The sequence below is a fragment of the Nomascus leucogenys genome, chromosome 1a (assembly GCF_006542625.1).
Source record: "Nomascus leucogenys isolate Asia chromosome 1a, Asia_NLE_v1, whole genome shotgun sequence".
In the NCBI taxonomy this organism is placed as follows: domain Eukaryota; kingdom Metazoa; phylum Chordata; class Mammalia; order Primates; family Hylobatidae; genus Nomascus; species Nomascus leucogenys.
Window position 1 is genome coordinate 42,493,532 of NC_044381.1, and position 15,020 is coordinate 42,508,551.

A 15,020-nucleotide genomic window follows, 5' to 3' on the forward strand; every position below is an offset into this window, starting at 1 on the left:
GACTGGCAGGGGAAGTGAAACTTCTAGGTGTGAAAATGCCTCCATTTCTGAATTAGAAGCTGACTTGGGAAGAGCTAGGACTCTTTTCCACAGGGAAATTGGGCTAGTGAAGCTTATTTTTCTTTGGGGTATGTATTTATTTGAGTGTTTCACACCATTTGTCAATTTCTAAGCAGTTAATAATTTTTATGTCTCTTTTCGATGTATGTATATAGTGCAAGTATGTTTGATTTCATGTGGTCTCTCTACATTTAAACAGTGCTGAGTGATGGTGTGTGTAATGTGCTGATTTAAAATTTCAAATCCAAACTGAAGTCTTTAATACTTCAGCAGAAGTCCATGGACTGCCTTGCATAGCTGATGCCAGCCTCTGTTCTGTAGCAGGAGGTGCTTCTGTCTCGGTTTCCATGATGGGACCACTCGTCCTCCCCCAGGGGTGCAGCACTGGCTGGCCCCATGTGGTTTACCTATTGTTGAGGAAGAGTAAAATACGTGCAACTGTTAACCCAAGGAAGAATGGTAGGATTGCCTCGGGAGAGGTGTACGGTTTGTAGGGAGACTTAGAGAATAGAAAGTTTTCTTCTAAATGGCTGGTCATGGACATTTTATGAAAGATGGCTCAGGGCTTGGCTTTTGGGGACAGGTAAATTTGGACTAGAAATGATAGGAAGAATGGAAGTGAAAAGCCACAGCGCCCATTTATGTCCTTTACATTGTGGGGTGGGTACTTGGCCGCTGCCAGTGGGTGTGGGAATGGGGAGGGGAATGAGCTGCTTAAGAAATTCTCCAACTCTGAATTTATTACCCAATTACCAGGACCTCCATCTGGAGGGCAGCCTGCGGCATCTGGCTACAGAAGTGTTTGATTTTGCCAGCCAGTGCTTTGGTTTCTTTCTCTCCCTCTCCCTCCCGCTCTCTGTCCCTCTCTGGATGAATCCCAGGCTCCACTGACTTATTTCCGTACCTATGTTGCAAAGCCCCCACATTTGCTATTCTTGGGATAAGCTTCAAAATCACTTTTACTGTTACATCATATCTTTATATCACTATAGAATCCCTCTAGAGGTTATCATAATGTCTTATCCCTCTGTGTTTTCTACAAGTACTGGGTAGTTTTGCTAGAATGCCATTGTCTTTGCATAAGAAGCAAATTAAAGGCTCCAGAAAGGAAAACTTGTTTAATATGTATCCTGGTTTCTTTTTCCCAGGTGAAGTGGAGGTTCCGGATCCGAACGACCCTTTAGGACCCCTTGATGGGCAGGACGGCCCGATTCCAACTCTGAAAGGTGAGCTGGGACATGCAGGTGCTCTCCGTGTTCTCGGAATGCCCTGTGCTGAGGCTCATCTTGCACTGCCATTGCCTGAAGGAAGGCGCTAGGGGTCCTCTGGCCCCTTGCTGCCCCCTGGTGGTGGGTATGGTGGAATGCCACCTTGATTCCTGTGTTTCTTGACTTGGGGGGCGTTGAGGGCCTGTTGGGGCCACAGGTGGGAGGTGACACGCAGGGAGGCGTGGGCGGACAGATGGCGGCCTGGCAGATGGGGAAAGGGCCTGAGAGGAGCCTCAGGAGCTGGATTCCTGTTGCATGTGACTCCAGAGGTGTGTGTACGTCTCAGTGGGCAGACGGCCCTCCTCCTCACAGCCACCTGGAATTCTGTCTTGTGGCTTCAGCTCTTCCCCTGGGCCTGTGGTCAGAGCCATGCTCACTTGGCACACCTCGCTGGAATGCACCATGGATTTGTAGGGTGAATAGAACAAGTTTCCTCCGGATGCAGACCTGTGGCTTGAGGAACTGATGCGTTTGCTAATGCATATAGTGTTACCTCATAGCCACAGATAGCCTGTCTCAGTCAGCTCGGGCTGCCTTAGCAAGTACCACAGACCGGGCAGCTGAAACAACACACACTTCCTAGTTCTGGAGGCTGGAGGTCCAAGATCAAAGTGCCAGCACAGTTGGGTTCTGGAGAGGACCCTCCTCCTCGCTTGCAGGCAGCCGCCACCTTGGTGTGTCCTCATACGGTGGAGAGAGAGAGGTCTGTTTGATTCTCTTCTCATAAGGTCACTATTCCCGTCATGGAGGCCCCGCCGAAACCGACCCAATAGTCCTATAGGCGGTTCTTTGGGATAAACAGAGAAATTGACCCTTCCGGTCTTAAAGTTTGAAACTTGCATTTGTTTTATCTTGAGTTCCTTCTTCAGGAAAAGGATGCCCAGACCTCTCGAAAAAGTATCGGATCATGCTTCTCCAGGCCCTCCTTCATCATGTCTGCTTCCTTACCCCTCCTTAGTTCCTGTTTTCTCACACATAGTTACATTTCTTCTCTGATGTATAAACCCCAAATTTTAGTCCATTGGGGAGATGGATTTGAGACTGAGTTCTCATCTCCTTGGCTGCAGCACCCGATTAAACCAAATAAAGTCCTTTTCCTTGGCACTGCTTGTTGTTTCAGTGATTGGCTTTCTGTGTGGGGAGCAGGAGGACCTAGACCGAATCCCAGTGTTTTCATAACAAAACCCCCTCATGACCTCATCTAATCCTGATTACCTTCCAAAGGCCTCACCTGCAAATATCATCACATTGAGGGATAGAGCTTCAACTTATGGGTTTGGGGGGCACCACTGCTCAGTCCATAACGATCAACTGCCAGAACAGCCACTTTATTTCTGTCCAATCTACAGAGTGGCTCTGCACAGCTTCCACATGGAGGTCAGTTGTTTAAAACCAAGAGCAGGTGGAGCTCTGCCCAGCATGCAGGGTAGCAGTGAGGCTGGTGCCTGGTGCTGGGGGGTTTCCTTAAGAGGATTCCATCCGTTGTAGGATGTTAAATGTAGTAAACGCATGCTCTGAAAGCTTGTTTAGCACACTGGCCTTGGGGACCACATTTCCTTAGGAAGAAAAATAGTTTTTGATGGTTAGATTGTCAACTTCTTTCTCAAAAGCCTGACTTAACCCACAGTGCAGACAAACCACAGATACTTACTGATTGCCCCCACAGCTGGCTCTGCACGAGATCCTAGGACGTGTTGGCTGAACTGTGCTCTCTGCTGTGTGGATTTTACAGGTCTGGGGAGAGGCAAACTGTCAGGTCATGATAAAATTCTGAGTTGTGGCAAGTGGCCTGAAGGAAGAGATCAGGTTTTGGGAGGGTAGAAGAGGAACAGATCTGTTGATTTGGGCACAGATGGTAGTGCTGAGATCTGAAGAGTGGACACTGGCCAAGAGAAAACGGGAGGGAAGTGTGTGCGAAGCCCAGTGGGGGCCCTGGGTCAAGCAGGACTTGGTGTCGTGGTGGTACCACAGGGCCGATGCCTGGCTTATGGGCTGGGGCAAGGTGGAGGTCAGAGTCAGCCGGGGCTAAACCCATGAATCTCAATAGGGCAGCCGGAAGGCTCTTGAAATTCAAGTCAGTTAGAATAAATAAAATTACGATTTCAGTTCCTTGGTTGTGCTAGCTACATTTCAATTTGGCAAGAGGCTCCCACTATGGGTAGCACAGATCTAAAATGTTCCAGTATCACAGAAAGTTCATGGGGCAGCCCTGGGCTATGCCCTGCACAGCACTTTAGGTCCCGGAATTTGTGTTAAATTGTCAGTTGTTGAGGGCGTCTGGTGTGGGGGGTGGTACAGTCCGACTCACTCTGTGAAAAAAATCACACGGCAGCTGTGAAGCACTGTTCAAGGAGAAGCAGAGGATGCAGTTGAGGGGGAGGGGGCGAGTGACGAGAAGCAGACAGGCCATATTAACGGCCGAGAATCCAACTTGAGTCATTCCATAGACTCCGATATTTCCTTGGGAAAATGTATTGCAGTCCTTTGTTTCAGATGCGCTGCAAACCTCTCACCCGGGGGCTTCCTTGTGGGCCTGGGGTGGGGCTGTGCCAAGACTCCCGGAGCAGGGGGCTGCAGGGGGCCTGGGACTGCATGTAGAATGGGAGCTGTTCTTTAAGTGGAGTGATCACAAATAAACCCGCGAGGCAGAAGCAGCTGCATATTCATGATGCACTTAGGAAGATGCATTTGCTTATCAAGGTGAAAAAATGACCATCGGATGAAATTTAACAGAAAATTTTATTCCCTGGATGCTGCAAGCTCCCAGCATTTATAAGTCAAATTCAGTGCCCTAAGGTAGGATTCTGTCAGTTCCGTTTCTGGAAGTGGAGCAACTTCTCAAGCGTAGAATAGAATGCTTTCTACTGTGCTTTTTGTTTGTTGGGATTTGATAACCTCTTGACTTTTTTGTTGTTGTTGTTAACCCACAAGTGATTGGGTTAAAAACCATGTGTGTTCACTGCGTTCCCATGACCGAAAGGAGTTGATTGATTACAGAGTTTGGAAGTTTGCCTTGGACCTGTCCAGAGCACAGAAACACTGACGCTGAAGGTGGCCCATCAAGTGGGCACGTCTGTACATACATGCATGTTTATGAAAGGGTAGTACAAAAAGAAAGCAAAGAAACACAGAAGGCCGGGCTGTGTTTCTTTGCAGGAGCAGGATAGTGTAGTATAGTACCGCAGTTCTGAGCCTAGGTTTGCAAGAGGATGGGCCTGGATAAATGGTGGCTTCACCCTTCCCCCTGGGGTCAGGGCCTTGGGCATGGCACTGCCCTCAGCACAGTTTCAAGATGGGAGCACCCCCAGTGTAGGCGGGATGAAAGGGCTTGCTCAGTTCACTGCAAGCACCTAGAAGCAGTAGCTGATGCTGGTGCCATTTGTTAGCATCACAATCGTGATGATTGGTGGAGCCATCAGCACTCTTAGTGGGACAGGATCTGTAGTGAACTGCCCCCCAGAAGTCTCAGGGTAGGGGCCCCAATCTTTCCCTTGCTCATGAATTATTTGGTCCTGTAGTGTGATTTTACTTCCTTTTGAGTTCTTGCTCTTGCACAAATGGAGACTCACTCCACCCGTCCTTCTACTCCTGGCCCCTTCCTTATATGATTAGTAATAGAAGGAGTCAGCCTGGCAAAGCCAGACTCATTCTTCCTGCACGTTTTTGCTCATAGAGCTTCTGGGAATGTCACACTTGGCCACATTTGGCCTAATCACATGTATAATCATAGTTGAATGTACTATATTAGCTATTTATTTAACCCAGTCATCAGTCATGATGTATAAGCATCTGCAAAATCACCGGCAGGTGACATTGGCCTGTGGACCAGTTCGTTAGTGATATGACAGCTCTACTTTTGGCCAAGCAAAAGCGAATCTAAGAATTAGCTGGAAAAAGTCTTTTGTTCAGATGTCCTGGGTCAGTGTTTGGCATGAAGCTTATATTTGGTAGATGGTATCAAGAGGGGGAGAGAGACAGAGAGAGAGAAGAGAGAGAGAGAGACATTCTCAGAGCAAAAAGCCTGTATAGAGAAAATGAACACTAAGGATGTTGTGATTTACAGATGAAAAGGTTGCCTTCAGTTTTCATATGCCAAAGTATTGTCATTGTTTAAGACTGCAGGCAACTGTAGGACTTGGTTATAACCGGGTTAACATGTGAGTGAATATTTAACAGAGTTTTGTCTTCGTTGTTACATTAGACGTCCAGTAGACATACATACATACATGTTTTAGAATTATCATTCTGTTACTTACAGAGGCTTATATCTGACCTAGAAACCACATGCTCTTTTGTTCCAAGGCTGTGTTTTAAATGCACATGGAATACAGCTTGTGTTTTGTAAGATCAGTACTTTGGAATGTTTGTGGGAAGTGGATAATTTCTGAAGGCCGGGGTGGGGTGGTGTGGGCTCGCCCATCTGCTGGCCTCCTGTTCTGGCCCAGCCAAAATAGACCCGGTGAGCTGTGTCTCTCGTCTTCAGAGAAGAGCTGCTTCTCATCCACACTACAGCCAGCAGGGGAATTCCTGACTTTGCCCATGTGTGGATGTGTTGCAATTATAGGTGATCTAAAGTGGATTCTAAATAACAGGGTAGTGAAACCAGTGCCTTGGTTACTAGGCTGTTCCCTGCTATTTGTGACATGTCAGGCTGTGGTGCTGAACTAAAATTTCCTTGGAAAGAGAAAACAAAGCAGTCAGCAGAGCTCCTTGAGCTGACACGGAGACCGTGCCTATTATTACCAAGACCGTGCCTCTATTACCAAGCATCAGTTTCCCAGTTCATGTAGGTCATATTGGCTGAATTATTGTGTGTGTTTCTGGTATATTCTGGAACTCCTGGCGTGCGTGCCTGTGTGTATGTATGATGGTTTGTTAGGTTTAACATAGATTGAGGGTCTCCAAGGCTAAACGGGTACAAAATGAAAATAGGATCATCCTGCAAACGTAGTCAGCATAAAGTCTGTTAGGCCTGTGATTCACAACTTGGGCTCAGCATCAGGATGCGCCATGCAACTCTGCTAGCTGTGTGTCCTCTGGCCAGGGACCCCACAGAAAGTTACTTTTCAGGCTCCAGTTTCTGAATCTACAGAATGGGCACGATGAATGTTAGTTGTTCTGAGCGTGCACAGAGATGGCAGTTGTGCGTCAGCTGCTGGGTGCACGCCTGGTTCCAGGAGGCAATAACGTTGTTGGGCCTGGGCTTGTTTTTCCCTTAGAATAGGGAAGACACTCCCTGGAGTGGGTGTGCTCCAGGTGCCCAGACCAGAATGTGAGAGGCACCCTGCCCCCACCCATACCGAGTGAGCCTGGGGTGGGCCCCCGTGCTGACCGCCTGCAGGCGAGCCAGGGTAAAGATTACGAGGAATGTCCTCCTGTCAGGTGATTGTAGCCTGTCCTCAGAATTCTTTTCATCTTGAGAACATAAAGATTGAACACAGAGGTGACGCTGAGGTTTACCAGATACCCACAAGGGGCACTCAAGCTCAAATAAGGATGCACAGGGGAGCATGGTGCAGTCCCCAGGGCCACCATGCGGGCATTCCCCTGCAGCATACTGCTCTGTTATTCCTTAATAATTTCCCTGCAAAGGGAGAAAGGACAGGGTCTAGACACATAGAACAATAAAGAGAAAATAATGTGAAGAGTACGGTGCAGCAGAAATGCACATGGAACTGCTGGTGGTCTGGATGTCCAAGGCGGTACTTGGATGGGCACGGGGGGTTTCTGGGAGGATGTGGTCCCTGAACTGAGGCTTCTTGTATTCAGCAAGTATTTACCGAAGCCCACAGCATGCTGGGTGCTCAGTCTCTGAAAACGTCTCAGTATGAGGCAGTGTGGTCTCTGCCTCCCCTGGGCTCTCTGAGTGTCTTTCTAAGTGGGAGAGGCAAGCGTGGGAACCACAGGAGGACCTCAGATCGTGAAGGTGCTGGAGGGAGGTGGGGCCGGGACGAGAGTGAGCGGTGCTGGCTGTTGCTGATGGGGTGGTCAGGAGGCTGAGCCCCACAGAGGTGATGTAGGGGCAATGGCTGGCAAAGGCCCCACAGCTCAGGGTGCTCCAGGCAGGAGGCGGGCGTGGGAGAGGAAGGGAACGTAGGGTCCCACTCAGAGCACCAAGGCTGTGGTCTTACGGTGGGCGCCCAGGGTCAGACTCGGGTTTCATTCTGGCCACTTTGGCTGTTATGTAGCCAAGGGCAGGAGCCAAGGGCAGCAGCTCAGGGAACCCCCAGGGCAGCTCAGAAGGTGCTGATATGCTTAAGGGGCACAGGTAGGGAGATGACCAGGCCACCACCAAGGAGGCCAGGGTGGGCTCCATGCTCATCGTGGGGCATCTCAGCCCCGCGGGTGTTGACTGGAGCTAGAAACTCATTTTACAAGGACACGGGAGGCTTGCACTGAGCCCAGTGTCCACATCCACGTCCACCGTGGGCTGGGGATTGCTGGGGGTACATTTTATGTGGCGCAAAGAGAAGCTCCAGGGTGACATGGGGAGGGAGCAGCTGTCGAGCATTAGGACTTGGTGGAGGGAAGCCTCCAGGCAGGTCATTCTTAGGTTCCAGGTCAGCAGCCGGTTCAGACCCTGCCAGTCTTGTCTGTCCCTGCCCGGCCCACAGCCACGCAATCCCAAGCAAACCTTTCCCTAAGACGTTTTCTAACGTCCATTGGACAAAACAAACATGAGATTTCCAGGTTCTGAGCCTTGCACCACTCTGGTGACTGAAGGCCATGTTCGAGGCACCTTCGATCCAAGTAGGGGACCCTTTATCCTCCCATTGGCTGTGAGTCTGCAATGCCTATTGGGGTGTCTGGATCTGGAGCCACTGAATGGTCTTGGAAGAAAACTCTATCCCACAAATAGGAGATTTCAAAGTGTGCACCGTTGGTTATCCGGGGCAGAGTTTGGGCCGGGCATTTGAGACTGTCTGGACTGTCTGGAGACCCACAGCAGCTTCCTGCCATCGGTGAGGCTGATTTCTGCCTCCGAGCCTTCCCTGCAGTCCTCGATCAGCCCCTCCCTCTCTTTCTCCCGGGGGTAGCGTTCTGACAACCTGCGCCCAGTGGGGTGGCGTCCCTATGGTGGGGGGCTGTTTCCGTCATCTGACTGGTATTGTCAGTGGCCGTTGTTCTTCCTCCTGTGGGTGACACACACGGACAGCAGTGATTCTTTCTGAGCTTGCTGGGTTTGAGACCATACTGCAAAGGGCTGTGCCACCACCTGTCTGTCTCTGTCTGTCCCCCGGGGTATGCACACACCCATGTCTCTGTCTCTTTGGGTGGGTGTGGATGTCACCTGTGTGTAGGTCTTAGCTTTAGTTTCTTGGGCTGTCTCCTTTCTTCTACAGCCATTCTTCTTTCTTCTTCAATTCCTCTACCCTAGCAAAGGACCTCAAGACGAGGGTACCTTAAGACATCAGAATGTTTTCTCTCAGCTCTGGAGGCTGGAAGTCTGAAATCAAGGTTTGTTGGCAGAGTCGGTTCCTTCTGAAGGCTCTGGGGACAGTCTGCGCCATGCTTCGGTCTGAGCTGCAGGCATTGCTGGCAACCCTTGGTGCCCATGGTGCTCTGTGGCTGTGGCAGTGTCACTCCATCTCTGCTCTTTCTTCCCTCTAGGTCCGTGTCTGAAATTCCCTCTTACTATGAGGACAGTGTCGTCGGATTAGGGCCCTCTCTAATCAAGCAGAACTCCTCTTAACTTTGTTACATCTGCAGTTGACCCTATTTCCAAATAAAGTGACACTCACGGGTTGCGGGGGTGAGGACTTAAGTATGAGTGGCTGGGGGACACGGGTCACCCCACCAGACTCTCGGTTTCTCCAAAGGTACAAACACTCTTAGGTGGTTTTCTTCATCTCGCAAGTCTCCGTGCTTCTTGTTTTCCCCGTTTTATCTGACTCCCATCCTTCCTGATGCTGCCCCAGGTTTTCTGCACCACTCAACAGCTCAGTGGGAAAGCCTGAGTGGAGTGGCCACTGTTCCACACCCGCAACGGATTTATTAACCTGAAAGTATCTTCCCTTGGGAGGAGCAGCTTTATGTCCTTCCTGCAGCTCTCAGGATTTCCATTCCACGTGCCCTACCGGGAAATTTGTTGTATTTCCCACTAATCAAAGCTCCGTGACCTCATGATCTCTAATACATAAAGTTTTCTTGATCTTCCCGGACTGATCAGTGTGACCTGGTAAAAGCAGATCCTCAATGCCTAAGTAATTTGACCAAGTTGGTGAATACTTGGATGATTGGCTGGATTTAAAAATCATAAGTCGGGCCGGGCGCGGTGGCTCACGCCTGTAATCCCAGCACTTTGGGAGGCCGAGGCGGGTGGATCACGAGGTCAGGAGATCGAGACCATCCTGGCTAACATGGTGAAACCCCGTCTCTACTAAAAATACAAAAAATTAGCCGGGCGAGGTGGCGGGCGCCTGTAGTCCCAGCTACGCGGGAGGCTGAGGCAGGAGAATGGCGTGAACCCCCGGGGGGCGGAGCCTGCAGTGAGCCGAGATCGCGCCACTGCACTCCAGCCTGGGTGAAAGAGCGAGACTCCGTCTCAAAAAAAAAAAAAAAAATTCATAAGTCGGCTGGGCGTGGTGGCTCACACTTGTAATCCCAGCACTTTGGGAGGCCGAGGCAGGCAGATCACGAGGTCAGGAGATCAAGACCATCATGGCCAACATAGTGAAACCCCATCTCTGTTAAAAATACAAAAATTAGCTGGGCGTGGTGGCGCATGCCTATAAGCCCAGCTACTTGGGAGGCTGAGGCAGGCGAATCGTTTGGACCAGGGAGTCGAAGGTTGCGGTGAGCCAAGATCACGCCACTGCACTCCAGTCTGGCGACAGAGCAAGACTCTGCCTCAAAAAAAAAAAAAAAAGAAGTAAGTCATTGATCTGACTGTGACTGTGAGGCAGAGCAGTGTTCCCTGGTGATGGGATTCCTCTGTTACTTTGCCTTTGGATTGCTTTAATGCTTGGACTCAGCTCCCTGTCCAGAGATTTGCAGTGCACAGAGAACTGGCCTGGGCACTGGGGAGATGAGCCTGTATCATCAGTTGCTAAAGCTGTGCCACTGTTAAGTTAGAAAGGGAAAGTTTTTTGGATCAATTAAAAGGGAAGACTTCTGTTCTGTGTAACACTATGGAGTGTGAGTGCTGCCCAAATCTAAGCGAGCCGAAACCTCAGTCAGCCATGCCTGGCTCCTTTTGGCCTGGCAAATTGTTTCTGGAGAGATTTGGGGCAGCTACAAAGGAATGTTTTTGTGAGTTGGAGGAGAGCTTAGAAAATGGTTAATACAAACCCCGTATTTTGCACATAATAGAAATGAAGCCAAGAGAGGCTAAATAACTGGCTATAAATTAAACACCAAGGGAGAAAGGAATATTGTGCTTAATCTCTAGAGAGCTTTCTTTCCCGCTTTCATGTTTGGCCCCTAGAGAATCGATGACGTTGAAAATGGTGGACCAGACTCATTTGGCAGCCCTCCCACGTAAATTACATATGAATGCTCAATAAAATACTAGTAAAATATGCAAATGCTTATATGAACGTGCAAGGGAGATGGAGAAATGCCCAGGAGCCAGGAATGGAAAGGAAGCAGAATTATAAGTGACAGCCCTGGGCTGCCACAGCAGAAGCGACTTGAGGTAGCCCACTACGTTTGCAGCTTTGGAGAACAGCCCGATTTTCCTAAGTCCTCAAGAAGAGTTTATCTGAGACCAAGGGCCGAATTCTGAAGGAGTCATAGAGTTGTGACATGAGCTCACCAACAGTGAAAAGTGGTGTCACCACATGGCCATAGCACACATGTGGACATGTCTGTGGGCCACAGAGCAGAGAGAGCACCAAGACATGGACACACCAAATCCTCCAGGGCTTTAATGTCAGAGTAGGCTCGGGAACATAAATGCTACCCTTGAGAATATGCAGGGGTAGGGAAATCCTGATGGAGAGTAAATGAAATAAGAAACCTAAAGTTACTGATTTCACTTGGAATTGGATGGATTAAGTTTCTTCTAATCAGGAGAAATGAGGGGTTAGGAGAAAAATCTAGCTTGGTTTTAGGAAAATAAAGGAATGTACATTTTGTGCGCCCTAATATAAGGCCTATGAAATATCATCCCTAATGTAGAAATGATTCAGCTAGGTCCAGTTTCATCAAGAACCTTGGGTTTCCACACCAAGCCAGGAGGGAACCCGTGGCCTCCACAGAACTGAAGCTTTGTTGACAAGCTTCCCTGTGAAGCTAGGAGACCTGCGAGCTGCAGTCCTGGAGAAGAGGGATGAGCACATTGCCATGGGGTCAGCCCCTGGAGGTGAGATGAGAGATTGCCTCCACCCTGGCTCCAGATGGGAAACACAGAAGGGTCTCCCATGAGAAATCAGTTGGGACTGGCACCTCTGGAAGCCAGATTTACATTACCAGAATGCTATAGGAAATTCCAAGCCAAAAAGTTAAGATAAAACTTGGCACTGCCTGTCAAGGGAACCCAGTCCTCAAGGGATTCCCTCAGAAAAACCAGCCTTACAATAAAAAAATTACACAGCACACTTGGCGAGACCCAGGATGAGTGGCAAGCTAGTAAACAATGAAGCCAGAGGATTAAAGATGAAAGGAGGAAACAGAAACCGCATAGAAGGAAAAGCAGTGGTGGATTTGAAAAGGAACCAAATAGATCTTCTAGAAAAGAAAAATATAGTCCATGAAATGAGAAAGTTGATGGGTATGTTACAGGGTAGATGCACATAGCTAAAGACAAAAAGGGTAAGGAGTATTAAAAATAGGTAGAGAGCACAGTGGAATTATCATATGAGGAAAACCAACATATATCTAGAAGGATATTTAATATTTTATGAAATACTGATAGAGGTTTTATAGAATTGATAGAAAACACAAATCTTCAGATTTGAGGAAGAGCACTGAGACCTGAGGAGGCTGAAATAAAAATAAATTTACTGTTAATGATAGACAATTTGGAATGGCAAAGACAAAGGAAAAATATTGAAAATAGCCTAAGAAGGGGAAAGTTCAGAATACTTGCAAAGGAACAAGAACTGCAGGACTTCAACAGTCACCATAAAAGCCAGAGGACAGTAGTGCCTCAAATTCTATACCCAGCTAAACTACCATTCAAGTGTGAAAGTCATGGATGTTTTTAGACCAAGACTAAGAGTGTTTACAGCCTTAGTCCTTTACCCAAAGAATGAATGTTATTCAGGATGAGCTCAATTGAACCTAAGAGGAAGGAGTGAGATGCAAGAAGTGTTGGTGAGGAAAGAAGTTGGTAGATCTCAAAATACTCTGACAGTAAAAATAACAATAATTGGAGGCTTAAAATCAGAGTGTATCTAAGCACTAGGAAGCAGTTCAACGTGTGTGTGTGTGTGTGTAAGTGATTATATTATAGCTCATAGCATTTAAAGTCTTTTGTAATTGGAGGACTTTGCTAAATTAGGTATGCCTACAAAAAGTAGTTAAGATAGCCACTGATGTATAATTTTCAAATAAGCAGAGGGGAAAAATGGAGAATTTAAAAATCCAATAGAAGATAGGAGAGAAAAAATAAAAGGCAATGGAAACATTAAAAATAAAACTCATCAGTTAAAAATGTAGACTCAAAATGTAAAATTATATGCCACTTATAAGAGTTATGTCTAATACAGAATCATAAAAACGATAAAGATATTAAAAAGATAAAAGTAGGGCTATGTTAACCAAAGGTTCCCTGAGGATGGCTATAATAATATCAGATAAAATGATCTTTTAGGCAGAATTGTTGCTTAGTGATATATGGACCAAATGATGTAATAAAACTGAAGTTGGGAATGCATCCAGCCCCATCATTTCACATATATCAACTCAACTTGAATTACTAAAAGCTATTTGATGAATGCGAAGTCTTTGAATCTAGTAGATAAACATATTAAAAATATGAACAAAATCAACAAGCTTGATCAAATGGGCACTTAAAACTCTGCCATGAACGTAGAATAAGCACATTCTTACTAAGCATATGTGGACCATCTTCAGGAAGCGGACTCTGCAGAGCATATCTCAGTGGCTTCAAAGAACTGTGATCACACAGACCATGTTCTGTGACAACAGTGCAATTAAAGCACACTTTAAATAACTCATAGCGAAAAGAAAAATGTCATAAGATATACTACACAATATTTGGGTCTGACTAATGATGTGAAGATTAATTTATTGGATGGCTAAAGAAGAGTGGAAGGAAAATTTTACACGTAATGCATACATAGAAAAGGAAAAAGATATAAAATGAATTAATTACAGAAGTTGGAAAAAGCATCAGAATAGAGAGATGAACAGACAGTTACACAAGGGGAGCCCCAATGACGAGAAATATTCCAAAGGATGTGGAAGCTCATGAGGAATTCATAAGATGTGAACTAAAACTGTAGCGCAGAACTATTTTATGTCCATCAGATTGGCAAATATTTTAAAGCCCCCAAACGCCCAATTCCGGCACAGCTGTAGGGAAGCACTTTAACTCAGATATTGTTAGTGAAGTACAAATTGTTTCAAGCACTTTTGAGACTCAGATCAATGAAAGATTTCAAGACTGTATGACACCACATCCAAGTGGATACGTTTTTTCCCCTTCCAACTTTTATTTTAGGTTCAGGGGTACATGTACAGGTTTGTGACATGGGTAAATTGTGTGTCATGGGGGTTTGGTGTACAGATTACTTTGTCACCCAGGTAATGAGCATAGTACCCAATAGGTAGTTTTTAAATCCTCACCCTCCTCCTACCTTCAGTCTTCCAGTAGGCCCTGGTGTCTGTTGTTCCCTTCTTTATGTCCATGTGTACTAGTGTTTTATTCCTACTTATAAGTGAGAACATGAGGTATTTGGGTTTTGTTCCTGTGTTAATTTGCTTAGGGTAATGGCCTCCAGCTGCATCCATGTTGCTGCAAAGGATATGATTTTTTTTAATGGCTGCATTGTATTCCATGGTGTATAGGTACCACATTTTCTTTATCCAGTCATGTATGTACTTTTGAGAGACTCTTGTATATGCACAGGACAAGACATCTATATAGGTGGTCATTAAATATTATAATAGCAATAATGTGGAAACAGCTTACTGTCCTTCAACTGGGAAATGGATAAAGAAATTGTGGTTTGTTTGTATAATGGGCTATTCTATTACACAGTAATTAAAATAAATGGAGCACATCAACCAACATAGATGGATGAAATCAACTAGCAAATATGACCTTTCAGGGAAAATTTCTAAAAATATGAAATAATATAAATATGCATTGGAATGATGCATACAAGTTCTCTGGAGAAGAATAAACAAGAGTAGATTTTGGTTGTATTCTAGAATTTTTTTTAAGTGTTCAAAGTAAAATATGGGAAAAATTAATGTCAAATCTTTATACGTTTTGTTCATGGTTATTGTCTGATAGCTGTTTTTCTGTATGTTTGCAGCATTTTAGCATTTAACATTTTTAAATCAAAAAGAATGTTGAAAAAACAATTAGGCAAAAAGGTACAGGAGATATGAATTTTGAAAGCAAAAAGGTTATGTTATTGTTATTTGAAGAAGATGGTATCTATGTAGAAAATCCAAGGCACTCAACTGAGAAACCGTTATAACTAAGATAGCTGAGTAAAGTGGCAAGATCTTTAAAAACTTGCAAATGGGATTAAGTTAATTATTTTGAGATAA

The 15,020-nt window shown here is 46.2% G+C and overlaps 1 protein-coding gene across 2 annotated transcripts in view; it reads left to right on the top strand.

Annotated features, from left to right (window-relative positions):
* Positions 1-15,020, top strand: part of ROR2 (receptor tyrosine kinase like orphan receptor 2) — a 224,481-nt gene that overhangs the window by 169,835 nt on the left and 39,626 nt on the right. For both annotated transcript variants that reach the window (XM_030805855.1, XM_003279519.4), the window contains exon 2: positions 1,209-1,286. In XM_030805855.1, the coding sequence (XP_030661715.1) occupies positions 1,209-1,286 (78 nt within the window). The remainder of the gene's footprint in view (positions 1-1,208; positions 1,287-15,020) is intronic.